Genomic DNA, 12,056 nt, shown 5'->3' with positions numbered 1-12,056 from the left:
AATGAAGAAACTCGACTGGGACCTGTGGGAACAGGCGGACTAATAAATTTAACCCGTGTCCAGTTCAGGTCACCACATTACAGGAAAGATGGGATTGGACCAGAGAGGGTCCAGAGGAGATTTACAAGGATGGTCCAGGACTGGAGAATTTTAGCAATGAGGAAGGATTGGATCGGCTGGAGTTGTTTTCATTGGAACAGAGGAGGCTGAGGGGGGGGATTTAATTGAGGTGTATAAAATTATTGGGGGCCACGCGGACTGCGTCACTTCAAGGCGGCAACTCACCCCCACCTTCTCAAAGGCAAATGGGATGGGCAATAAATGCTGCCCTTGCCAGTAACACCCACATCCCATGAACAAATAAAAAAAGAATATGAAGGTCCTATATCCCTTAGCAGAGAGGCCAATAACCGGGGGGCATATATTTCAAATAATTGGAAGAATTCGAGGGGATCTGGGGATAATTTTTTTCACCCAGAGGGTGGTGTGGGTTTGAACCTGACTCGCTGAAAGGGTGGTGGAGGCAGAAACCGACATCGCTTTTTATAAGTACTTGGATGCGCACTTGAAGTCCCGTCACCTGCAAGGCTGCGGACCAAGACCAAGAGTGCGATTAGGCTGGATAGCTTTTTCAGCTGGCACAGACAATGGGCCGAATAGCCTCCTTCTGTGCTGTAAATTTCTATGATTCTATAACCCCTAGGTTCAAATGTAACATGGCAAAAGATACATGTCTACGGTTCAAAAAAATATCTTTATAGGGAGGGGACAATGTAGAGTTCTGCCCGAAAATGTTGTTCACACAGACTCCATGAATTATTTTAAATGGGAATAATAGTGGAGGCACCTTGGAACAGAGGAACATTAAAGTGGACGAGGGGGCGAGAGGAAAGTCACCTGTTTCTGTCCTGTAAGATCCTAAGCTTCATTGAGAATGAATTCATGAAGCATTTCTACATGGTATTTTGTTGCAACATTTTAAAAATACCCCAAAGTAGTTCTCCTGGTGTCCTGGCCAGTATATCCAGTTTGTAAAGCCTCCCTGAAATGTTTACATGTAAATCAGACAACAGTCAGAAGAGGGTAGGATGGCCCTACACTACACTACAATGTATTGTCATCTATTGGGTTTAATGTTTCCTAACATTATTTATCAATAGTGTGAGGAAGCTCAGAGTGAAAGTGAGGAGGGGCCGTCTGACTGCAGTTTCCACTGGAAGAAAAATCACCTTGTGTGTAGTGAGCAGAAATGAATTGCTATTGTTAAAAGTTCCCACTAACTTATTGTGATTCTACTGCAACAGAACGAGCCTGGATCTCCTGCTATGTTTAAACACTAAACTTCAGTGATTATAGCTTAAGTAAAATATTACTATGATTTGATTTAAATGGAGAAGTGGTTTCCACCTGCCAAAGAATGTTGTCTGAAGCGAGGGTGTTTACTGCTAACAGCTCCCATCCTGTTTAATAGACCCCCTGAATGTCTGATTTACCAAAAAGAAAAACCCAGCTCAATAAAGATAAACAAATATGCTCTTATTAAATCTGAAGAACATTTTATGAACAAATTTCAGTATTTCAAAGGCAAGGTTGTCCCAGACATGGATTGTACCCAATTCACTGTAAAGTTATAAAGACACAGCCAGTTTAACGACCAGGGGACATAACCTCGAAGTTCGAATTAGGACTTCCAGGAATGAAGTTAAGAGACACTTCTACACACAACGAGTGGGAGAAGTTAGGAACACTCTTCCACAAATGGCAGTTGATGCTAGCTCAATTGTTAAATCTATTATCTCAGGTTAAAATTTTGTGAATCAAAAAGGTAAGGGATATGACTAAGGCAGGTATATGGAGTTATGTCACAGATCAACCATGATCTCATTGAATGGTGGACCAGGCGAGAGGGGCTAAATGGCCAACTCCTGTTCCGATTGCCACCCCTCAAATATAGTGAATGATAAACAATAACGTAATCTGAAAAATAGGACTAACCACTTACAATACAATCCTGAGGGCCTGCCGTGAGGGGAAGCTGAGGATAACGAAACTTCAGTCTGTGCTCACGAGAAGACAGGTGAAATTCAAATCCAACAGAGGTAAATCACAACCGCTGGGCTCCCCGTCCCTCGCACTCTGTGCCTGTACCCAATGAGCACAACATTGCCCCCTGTGAACATTAATCTTTACACTGGGCATTGGAAATTTACTTGGAGCCCCAGCCCAACAAAACAAAGATCTTCACATCAGGGGCAGAGATCTTCAATCTTGGAAGAGAGTTCAAGTCCACCCACTTTCAATCCTATTGGTGTTTGGACAATGAGCTCCAAATGGGAAAGTTTAGGAGTTTGGAGCCCATGTGCGGATTCGAGTGATCAATGGCCACAGAGCACCAAGGGAATGATTGTGCAGTCAACCACCCGGCACCAGTACTTCAGGCCAGTCCCACTGTCCCTTCAGAGCTCATTGACCTGCACAATGAGGGCCTGGCAAGCCTTCACCCATTGCTGCAGCCATCCCTGGACTGGGCCTGGATACACTATTACCAGCCATTCTGCCACGAGTTACATGGACCCATTTCAACCCATTTCACTAACAGGAGGAACTGACGGAGGAGTGCAGTGTGTTACTAACACGGTATTGAGCACTCATTGTGTCGTTGACTGGAGACAGTGAGAAATGAGCAACCAGCCATGAGAAGATACAAGTGGTCACTGCTTTATTGGTCATTTGATAACTAGTTAAACTGGGTTTGCTTGTGTTTCCTGTTCAGGAACAAGTCAATCCAAGAAGCAGAGATCAGAGAGACAGCGCTCACAGTCAGGGCCAAGATCAGGACCACCTCAGACGCCACACCTATAAAGCAACAAGAAACCAATGGTTAGTGAAGGAAATACTGAGGGGAAAATGGAAACTAGCAGTCGGCCAACTCACCACCTGGAGACCTCTCCTGCATCCTTTGCTCAACATCATTAAGGGGCTCAGTTGCCAGGTCTGTCACATGAGGATCCAGAATGACCAAGGGTCCAAGTGAGGCCTCACCCTCCCACTTCAACTCAGCATCACTCCCTGCAATATCAAACATTCCAGTTAGAGGGTAAAGGGTGACCTCCAACAATCAAGAGGATCAATGTCCTACCAGGTCCAGATACAAGATCCCTCCTTCCTCTGGAATCAACGAGGAAATCCCTTGTGGCACTGCAGTTGCCCAGATGACAACAGGCACACACGTCATTGGTCGATTCTTCCAATGGGGTCGAGCTCAACCAGAGAATCAGTTCATCAACCAGGTTGTCCATCACCCTTTAATCAACACATCCCTGAACGAGAGAGGGAACTTACATATTCTGGAAAGTACAAGCCTTGTTCATGGAATCTCTCCGATCCACTGCAGCAACTTTCAGGTGACAGGTGATGAAAATCTGAGGGACACATTCAATACAAGTTGTTATTTAGTGACCTCCTCCCAACATGGGGAACCCAATGTTTGGCTTCCTCTTACCAAGGAACGGTCATCTCCAAAGAAGCGGAACGCATCCAGATCAAACTGGAGTTCGTCCAGCTCACGTTCACCTCTTGGCAACACAAAGGTTGAAAAGGAGTCCTCAGCTTTGCTGTCCAGGAGGCAACTGAAGAAAGATTTAAAAAGGGACAAAGTGAATTAAGTGAACCGATTGAGACAGAACCAGCTGGAGAAAGCAGAGAGCTCCTTACCCATGGGAGTCAATGATGTTGTATCTTGGGGTGGAATCCTTGTCTGGGCTCAATGTCGCTGCACAGCTGTCAATGTAGAGATTCAAGGGCATGTGGTTGGTCATTGAAACAGAGGCCTCAATGTGAATGAGGTCACCCAGGTAGTAGACAGTCGAGGTGCGCTCTGAAAGCCAGTCATCTGAAGTACAAGAGGACAAGGGTTGGAGACAGTGGGTGTAACTCCCAGTGGGAGACGACAGAAAAGCACTCGCCATCCACCCATCACATACCGTTCATAAGACGCAGTGAGAATGACAGAAGTCCTTCTCCAGACTTGGTAGAGCGGAATGGGATCCAGGTGGGCTTGATAGGGTCACTGCTCACATTGCCCTTCCTGAAAGGACACTACAGTAATTTCAGGACAACTTCAGAGAACTGCACCTGCTGTAGACCTTATTTGCAATAGAGTAAAGATTCTTACCTAAAATAGTGGCACTCAATGGGAATGACTGCTCCATTAGTTCTCACAATAACAGATCCACGAGCATTTGGGGTGTGGTTCAGGTGGGTGGTGTCGACCAGGAAATCGCCAGCCATCTGAAAGACATCAGGTTAAGGAATGAAGAGCTGGTCTCATTGAACAAAAGCTATTTCTGGTCATTTTCCTACCCTGTTAAGCAGCAGTTTAAGGGGTTTCAGCTGCTCCTCAATGACACATGATTGAAGTAGCTCCACCATTGGGAGAAGTTGCCTGGAGCAGCCTCTGTTACTCTGCTCAGTCCACCTTCTATTACAGGGGACTTCAGGCCTGCAGTCAGAAACCCCTGAAATGATTGGCACTGCCAGATTTGATGAGCATTCTTTCGCATATAGATTAGAGCTTTCACCTTAAGGGGCTCAAGTTACCCCTGATATGGAGCACAAAACACAACATCACTTTTAAGTCTCATCTGTGTCCGTGGAATCAATGGTATTGGCAGGTGTAACAACCAAAAGTGGAGTTCCCCTTTAATACACTGTATCCCAATTATTATTCCACTTGTTTCATCTTTCAAGGGAAGTCTCAACAGGAACTTCCACACTGAACATTCATTGACCACAAGTTGAGGCAACAGGCCTGAATATCCACAGGAAGGAACGGAAAAGATAAATCAATTGAGGCACAAAAGAACAGAGTGGTTTGGAGAAATGCAGGTGAAGGTTCAAGGTCAATAGAATTGAATCTCAGAGTTAGAGAGCAGCAATGACCCATTTAAGAAAGATGCAGTCCCTCAGTGACAAGTCGAAGTTCTTTTTAAATATAAAGCGAAGATTGACATGTCAACATAAAGAAGTAGTTTCACACAGGGTGATACTTCACAGTGGGCAAAAATTTATACACAGATTTCATTCAGGGATCTCCTCAGTGGCTGGAGTTTCCCCCGATGTTAATGAGTTCAGAGTGGGCAGTAATCTACACAGTGAAATTGGAACAAGAGTTGAGGAATCACATTAACTGCAATCTGCTGCCACATTCATGGAGCCCATAGTCAAAGAGGACAGTGTGGTTCTGAGAGTAGATCCCAGTTGGCCGACAACCTGCTGTCCCCAGGGTCAGGTCAGCAGCTTTAATCAGGTGCCTGGTTCTAAATAAATCCATGTCTACCCTCACCAGCAGGTTCTGCTCTCCACACTGCACCATCACAGTCTGCAGTGGAGACAGACTTCTCCCCTCAGACACACTGAAATGGGAACCAAAGGGAGGCACAGGGAGAGGGACTCTCTGGGGCACAGGGGTGGGTTTTACTCTTCTCCATGGAAATCTCTGGCCTACAAACTGTTGTCAAATATCAGAGCAACAAACCGCTCCAACTAACACCAGCACCGGGAACAAACCTCTCACTACAAAATCCCCCATGATACCAAACAACTCAACTATCACTTTACCCACCAACCAGCACCTTTTTTTTTTTCTTTTTTTTTCTGGCCCCCCTTTTATAAGAAGGGGGGGGGGTGTAGGGTGTGCTTAAGTACTAAAAACCAAATAAAACGAAACCAGGCATCAAATTAAAATTTTATTTTCCTCGTCCAGGATGCACTCCAGCACCTGCGGTGCCCACCGGTCGCGGAAAGCCTCAAGCGTACCGGCAGACACCGCGTGCTCCATCTCCAGGGCCACCCGGGCGCGGAACAACCCGCGAAAGAGAGGCAGACAGGCCGAGCGACCGCCCCCACGGACCGCGAGCATCCTGGACCTGGGGATATCCAGGATGCACTCCAGTTTCGTCTAGTTTTCTGGTGGGTCAGTGGCGGGTGGACTCCCTGCCGGAGGAGCTCAGGCCTTTCGCCTGGAGTACCACGCACCTCCGGTACCTGGGAGTCTACCTCGGCCCTGCCGAGGAAGCCTGGCCGGCGAACTGGGAAGAGCTGGAGGCCAAGGTCGCCGCTCGCCTGGCGCGCTGGACAGGACTGCTCCGAGTGTTATCCTACAGGGGTCGAGTGCTGGTCATAAACCAGCTGGTGGCCGCCATGTTGTGGTACCGGTTGGTCACTTTGACCCCACCCCCCGAGTTTGTCACCAAGATTCAGAGGAAGTTCGTCGACTTCTTCTGGGCCAAAGGGATGCACTGGGTCGCTGCCGCGGTCCTGAGTCTCCCGCTTAGGGAGGGCGGTCAGGGGCTGGTGTGCGTCCGCACCCAGGTGGCAACTTTCCGCCTTCGGACGCTGCGGCGATACCTGTACGTTGAGCGTCCTCTTAGATGGCGTGCGCTGGCGACGTATTTTTTCCGCCAGCTGCACGGCCTGAACTACGACACGCAGCTCCTGTTCGTCTCGCTGGTGGGCGGCCGCACGTCTTTGCAGGAGCTGCCTGTCTTTTACCAGGATCTGCTCAGGGTCTGGAACATGGTCGCCTCCGGTCGGAGCTCTCGCCCGTCAGGGGTAGCGGCCGTCCTGCAGGAGCCGCTGCTCGGGAATCCGTTCCTCTGCGATATCGGCTTCGGCCACTCGCGGCTGTCGGGGCGGAGGGCCGTGGCCGGTCGGGTGACCAGAGTCAGGGACGTCCTGGATGGCGGTGGGTCGGGTTGGTTGGAGCCGTGGGCGCTCGCCGCACGGATGTCCTCGTGGCGTGCCGGGGACGCGGCCATCGCCATCCAGGCGTTGAAATCGGCGCTCGGCCCTGACTCCACTCGGGATGTGGAGGCGGCTCAGGCGTGCGGAGCCAACCCGTCCGACCTGACCCCCGTTCGGACGGAGTTCCTCCTCGGCGCCAAACCCCGGCACCTCCCTCGGGGGGCCGCGCCTCACAACTTGAGCCGTCTCTCGGAAATTCCCTCCGTGCCGTTTCTCACCGCGCGGAGGGATTTCCTGTACGGGCTGCTCCTGCACACCATCCACTTCCTCGCCCTCGTCTCTCGGCCGGACACGCCCTGGCGTAACATCCTGCCGTCCGGCGGAGACGGGGGTTCCCAGTGGGGGGCTCTCTACTCAGGGATCCTCCCGTGTTCCATCGGGGATCTGGGCTGGAGGGTGGCGCACGGAGCAGTCGCGTGCAACCGGCGGTTACGCCATTTCACGGACACCCAGGCCGCTTGTGATTTCTGCGGCCTGGAGGAGTCCGTGTTTCATTTGTTCACGGGGTGTGGGAGACTGCAGCCCCGGTTTGATTATTTGAAGGGGCTGCTCCTCAAGTTCTGGCTGCATTTCAGTCCCACGCTCCTGATCTTTGGCCGCCCGGTGAGGAGGGGGGCGGGCAGGTCGGTGGACGTTCTCGTGGGCCTGCTCCTGGGCCTGTCCAAGGTGGCCATCCACAGGTCTAGGATGATCGTGGTCCGTGGGGGCGGTCGCTCGGCCTGTCTGCCTCTCTTCAGCGGAATGCTCCGCGCCCGGGTGGCCCTGGAGATGGAGCACGCGGTGTCTGCCGGTACGCTTGAGGCTTTCCACGACCGGTGGGCACCGCAGGGGCTGGAGTGCATCCTGGACGAGGATAATAAAATTTTTATTTGAACACTTGGTTTTGGTTTGTTTGGTTTTAGTATTTAAGCACACCCCACACCCCTCTTCTTATAAAAGAGGGGCCTAACAAAATAAAAAAAAAAAAGGAAAAAAAAAAATCTGAAAGTGAAAAAAAAAGAAAAAAAAAAATCAGAAAGTTTCTCTTTGTTTCAATCTCTTGGAATCATAACTTTGAATTATTTGATAATAATTTGATATTTTCACTGAAGTGGCTTTTCATAATCTGGTCAAGTTTATTACTTGTTAGTGATTGTGATGTTGAGACAATATTCAAAGCAATCAAGTTGTCTTGAGTGAATTTGCAAACCATCCATTGGTCAGAGAAATGGAAATTCCATCCCATGGATGGTGTGAATCGTCCCCAGTTCTAATATAGAGAATGGGTGTGTCTGAGGATTGGCAGCATGGGGGCGTCAACTGGGCAAAGCATTGTGGGATGCATCATTTTTAGTTTTGATTCTCATGAAATGTTGTTTGGTAAAATTCAGGATATTCAGCGAGAATGAGAGGCAGTGAAGATTACTGAATGCAATGTCACCCACACAAACATCTCCATTTGTGTCAGCTGTGGCTCAGTGGCAGCACTCTCACCTCAGAGTCAGAAGGTTGTGGGTTCAAGTCATCATCTAGAGACTTGAGCACATAATCTAGGCTGACTAAGGGAGTGCTGTACTGTCGGAGGTGCCGTCTTTTGGATGTGATATTAAATCGAGGCCTCATCTGCTCTCTCAGGTGGACGTAAAATATCCCACAGCACTATTTCGAGGAAGAGCAGCGGAGTTCTCCCCAATATCTGGACCAATATTTATCCCTCAACTCACATCACTAAAACAGATTATCAGGTCAATATTTCATTGCTGTTTTTGGGTCCTTGCTGGAGGCAAATTGACTGCCGCATTTCTTACCTTACAACAGGGACTACACCTCAAAGGTGCGAACTATGCAGCAGTCAAAGCTACCAGATAATCCACACTGACTCGTAAAATTATGGCTCAACAACGTATGAAATGTGGTGACATTGATATCCCAAAAGTGCCTTTAGAGATCATAATATCCTACTATTACAGCACAGAAAGAAGCCATTCAGCCCATTGTGCCTATGCTGCCTCTTTGAAAGAGCTATCCAATTAGTCCCACTCCCCTGCTCTTTCCCCCTTCAAGTATTTATCCAATTTCCTTTTGAAAGTTATTAAATCTGCTTCCACCACCCGATGAGTCAATGCATTCCAGATCAGAACACTGAAAAAAGTTTCGTGTCACTTCTGGTTCTTTTACCAATCACCTTAAATCTGTGTTTGCTGGTTACTAACCGGTCTGCTACTGGAATCAGTTTCCCCTTATTTACTCCATCAATATAAAGATATTAACATGGACTGACTGAAGACGGCAATTCTATCACACCCAGTGCAAGTCACAAGTTCCTAAACTTCACTTGGAAACACTGGATAATTACAGCTACAGCATCAACATTTGAATCCATTCATAGGGGTGAAGGAGATGAATGGAGAACCCATAGGATTTGGAAAGGTTGATTACAATTTGGTATGGAACACACAATAGGACTATAGGCAAATCGACACATTTATGGAGGAGCTGATTGTATTGTGTTTATGAATTGATGGCATTGGGATGTGGAGTTTCAGGCAAAATATCTATTTAACTTGGTTTAAATGAAATGGTGATCCAGTAGAATTTAGAATTGTAATCTAGTATTAACTGCACAATGGGATAAATACAAATTGATAGATTTATGGATGAGCTGCTTATATTGGGTTTATGAATTGATGGAACAGTAGTGGTATGGAAGAGTTTAGGAGCCTTATCTATTCAACTTAATGGTTCAAGTTAGTTGTTTAGTGCATTTACTACGTCTCCCAGAAGGAAGATTTTGTTTGCTGGAGTTTAGTTCGAGGTATTTTTTCTGTACCATACCCAATTTATTATTCATGGGGGAGATTAACAGGGGGTTGGGGGGCAGAAGATGAAAATGAAGGGAAATAGACAAACAGGGAACCTGCACTCCCCCATATGAGACCTATTTGACTCCAAACAAACAGTTTATTAGGAGTAATAGTGAGTGATTTCATAAGCTACCCCAACTACCTACTGAGGTCTGTAGCATCTTTGAAAAAAAAGCATCTGGATTGTTCTTCCCCAGGCAGATACTATTCTTTAAAAAATTGCCTATTGGACTGAAATTACTAGTTCACTTGCCTTGTGTTTTATTGGAACAAAATGTTACAGCAGCTGATTTTGCATCATTAATGAGTTAAACAGTTGATAATATGCAGTACTAATAGGAACAGTAACTCATTACTGTATTGTTCTTTGCATTGAAATCAGCAGTAATCATTTTACTGCATAAATACAATTTACACTCAAGGCAGACCCATTGGCCCTCAACACCCAAGTCACTACATTGATATGACCCCAGAAGAAAAAATGTCATAGGGCAGAATCTCACCCTAAAGCCAATACATAGCCCAATGTAATTTGTTACAACAGCTGAATTATGTTAATCTGAAAAATAAGCAATCACTCAATTTACAAGGAGCCAAAACCCAGTCTTCTGTAACAGTTTATTTCCAGTTACTATTACATTTCACATCAAGAGCCCAGGTCTCAGCTCTTAGTACAAAGTCACCATTGCTACAGGATAGGGGTTCTTCAGACTATAAACAGGAGTACTGAACAATAAGCTTTATCCCTGCAGTCAGTTCAATCACTCTCCCCCAGGGTGAGCTTGTCAAACAGGTACACTCCCATGCCATTCTCAGGGGCTCCCAGTCTCTTCAGGTTGGTGATGTGATCTCCAAGCTTCTTGATCATCTTCACTTGTTCATCCAAGTAGTGGGTCTCCAGGAAGTCACACAACTGGAAGAAAAGATGGAAAATAGTTATGTCCAGCAAGAGATGGAGGAAGATCTGAGCTTCTCCAAGGGTTTGGATTTTAATCTTCTTGGTCTGGAGGATAGTCAAGTGGTGCACTTTAGAATGATGCATTTTATACAGTAACTTTGCTCTATTAAGTGCTTAGATCCTGGGATCAGATACATTTACTTCTAATGCAGACAGTAGGGCAATCTCCCTTTCCTCTCTCTCCTCCCCAATAAAATTTGAGCATGACACCAACAAAGCTATTGGGTATGAAGATCTTTTGAATAGGCTCAAGGACAGTAAATTTCCACCACCTCGAACTTACCCAAAGGCCCACATTAAAAACTTACATGAGGGTCTGTCGCCTCAGTGGAGAGTTTGTGCAGATCCAGCAGACTCTGGTTCACATTCTTCTCCATCTGCAGAGCTCTCTGCATCGCCTCCAGACCATTGCTCCACTCATCCTGCTCTGGCTTCTGAAAAGGGAATCAGGTCTCAGCCAGTTCACTTAATGGATTAAACAAAATACACAAGAAAGTACTGAAGGAAAATAGGGGTGAAAAGCAATCAGATGTCCATGTTGCCATGAACCAATTGTCCCAAGAATATAGAATTACACCACCACAACCACGAGTCAAATAGTATAAATGTCTTTAAGGAGAAGTACTGAGGGAGACAGTAATAGATGGATGTGATGATAGGGCAAGATGAAGGTGGGAGGCAGCTCATGTGGAGCATAAACACCAGCATAGACCAGTTGGGCGAAATGTCCTGATTCTGTGCTGGACATTCTATGTAATTATGTGCATTAGAACAAATTGCTTTAGAAATATTTAAAATTGTCCATTTCAGGGGAGCCATTCAGAAGGCCACTCCATTAAATCTAACCTTGATATCCTCCAAGATGACTCGGCCCCCACGCTGATTCTGGAATTTGAGCAGTTTCTCAGCATGCTCCCATTCCTCATGCGACTGCTCCTTGAAGAACTCAGCAAAGTGACGCAGGGCAACATCATCCCGGTCAAAGTAATAGGACTGGTGAGATCAAAAGTAGTTGGGTATCAGAATTATCATCATGGGTATTGTACATAAAGCCAACCTCAATATTTTGCTTTCTGTCAAGGGTTCAAGTCTCACTGAGCTTGTAGGCAGATGGTTCTGAAAACTAGCACAGGCTGACTTGCTTCACTAACCTGGTAGTGAGATAATCTCACTCCTAGCAATAGGGAAGCTGGCCAATGGAAAATTACCAATTCAGCTTTGAACATGCTCAACACAATATTTCACTTTAATCTTCACACCCAAGACTGAATTATATGTCTAGAAATTAGTGAAGGAACATAAAAGCTAACATCCTTTTCATGACTGAAATTTGAAACAAACCCCTTTCTACAACTACCACAAACAGCATTAACTTAGCACCTTCAACACTAAACATCAAGGCATTTCAGAGGAGAAACAGATACCAAGCAGTAAGAGTTGCATGACTAGAA

At 46.5% G+C, this 12,056-nt stretch overlaps 1 protein-coding gene and 1 long non-coding RNA gene across 2 annotated transcripts; both read right to left on the bottom strand.

The window, feature by feature from the left end:
* Window positions 1–3,384: 3,384 nt before the first annotated feature.
* On the bottom strand, window positions 3,385–3,756 carry LOC137302205 (uncharacterized). The gene is made up of 3 exons (XR_010958437.1): window positions 3,715–3,756; window positions 3,503–3,629; window positions 3,385–3,422 (listed from the first exon to the last, which is right to left on the bottom strand). It is a non-coding gene; the product is annotated as an uncharacterized lncRNA (long non-coding RNA).
* Window positions 3,757–9,599: 5,843 nt separating this feature from the next.
* LOC137302026 (ferritin heavy chain-like) lies at window positions 9,600–11,026 on the bottom strand. Its single transcript, XM_067971730.1, has 2 exons — window positions 10,914–11,026; window positions 9,600–10,560 (listed from the first exon to the last, which is right to left on the bottom strand). The coding sequence occupies exons 1-2, from the start codon at window positions 10,998–11,000 to the stop codon at window positions 10,405–10,407; spliced, it is 243 nt and encodes an 80-aa protein (XP_067827831.1). The 5' UTR covers window positions 11,001–11,026; the 3' UTR covers window positions 9,600–10,404.
* Between the last annotated feature and the right edge of the window lie 1,030 nt (window positions 11,027–12,056).

This window comes from Heptranchias perlo, chromosome 35, assembly GCF_035084215.1.
Source record: "Heptranchias perlo isolate sHepPer1 chromosome 35, sHepPer1.hap1, whole genome shotgun sequence".
In the NCBI taxonomy this organism is placed as follows: Eukaryota; Metazoa; Chordata; class Chondrichthyes; order Hexanchiformes; family Hexanchidae; genus Heptranchias; species Heptranchias perlo.
The sequence above is the reverse complement of the archived record's forward strand: the minus strand, read 5'-3'. Positions and strand labels throughout refer to the sequence as shown.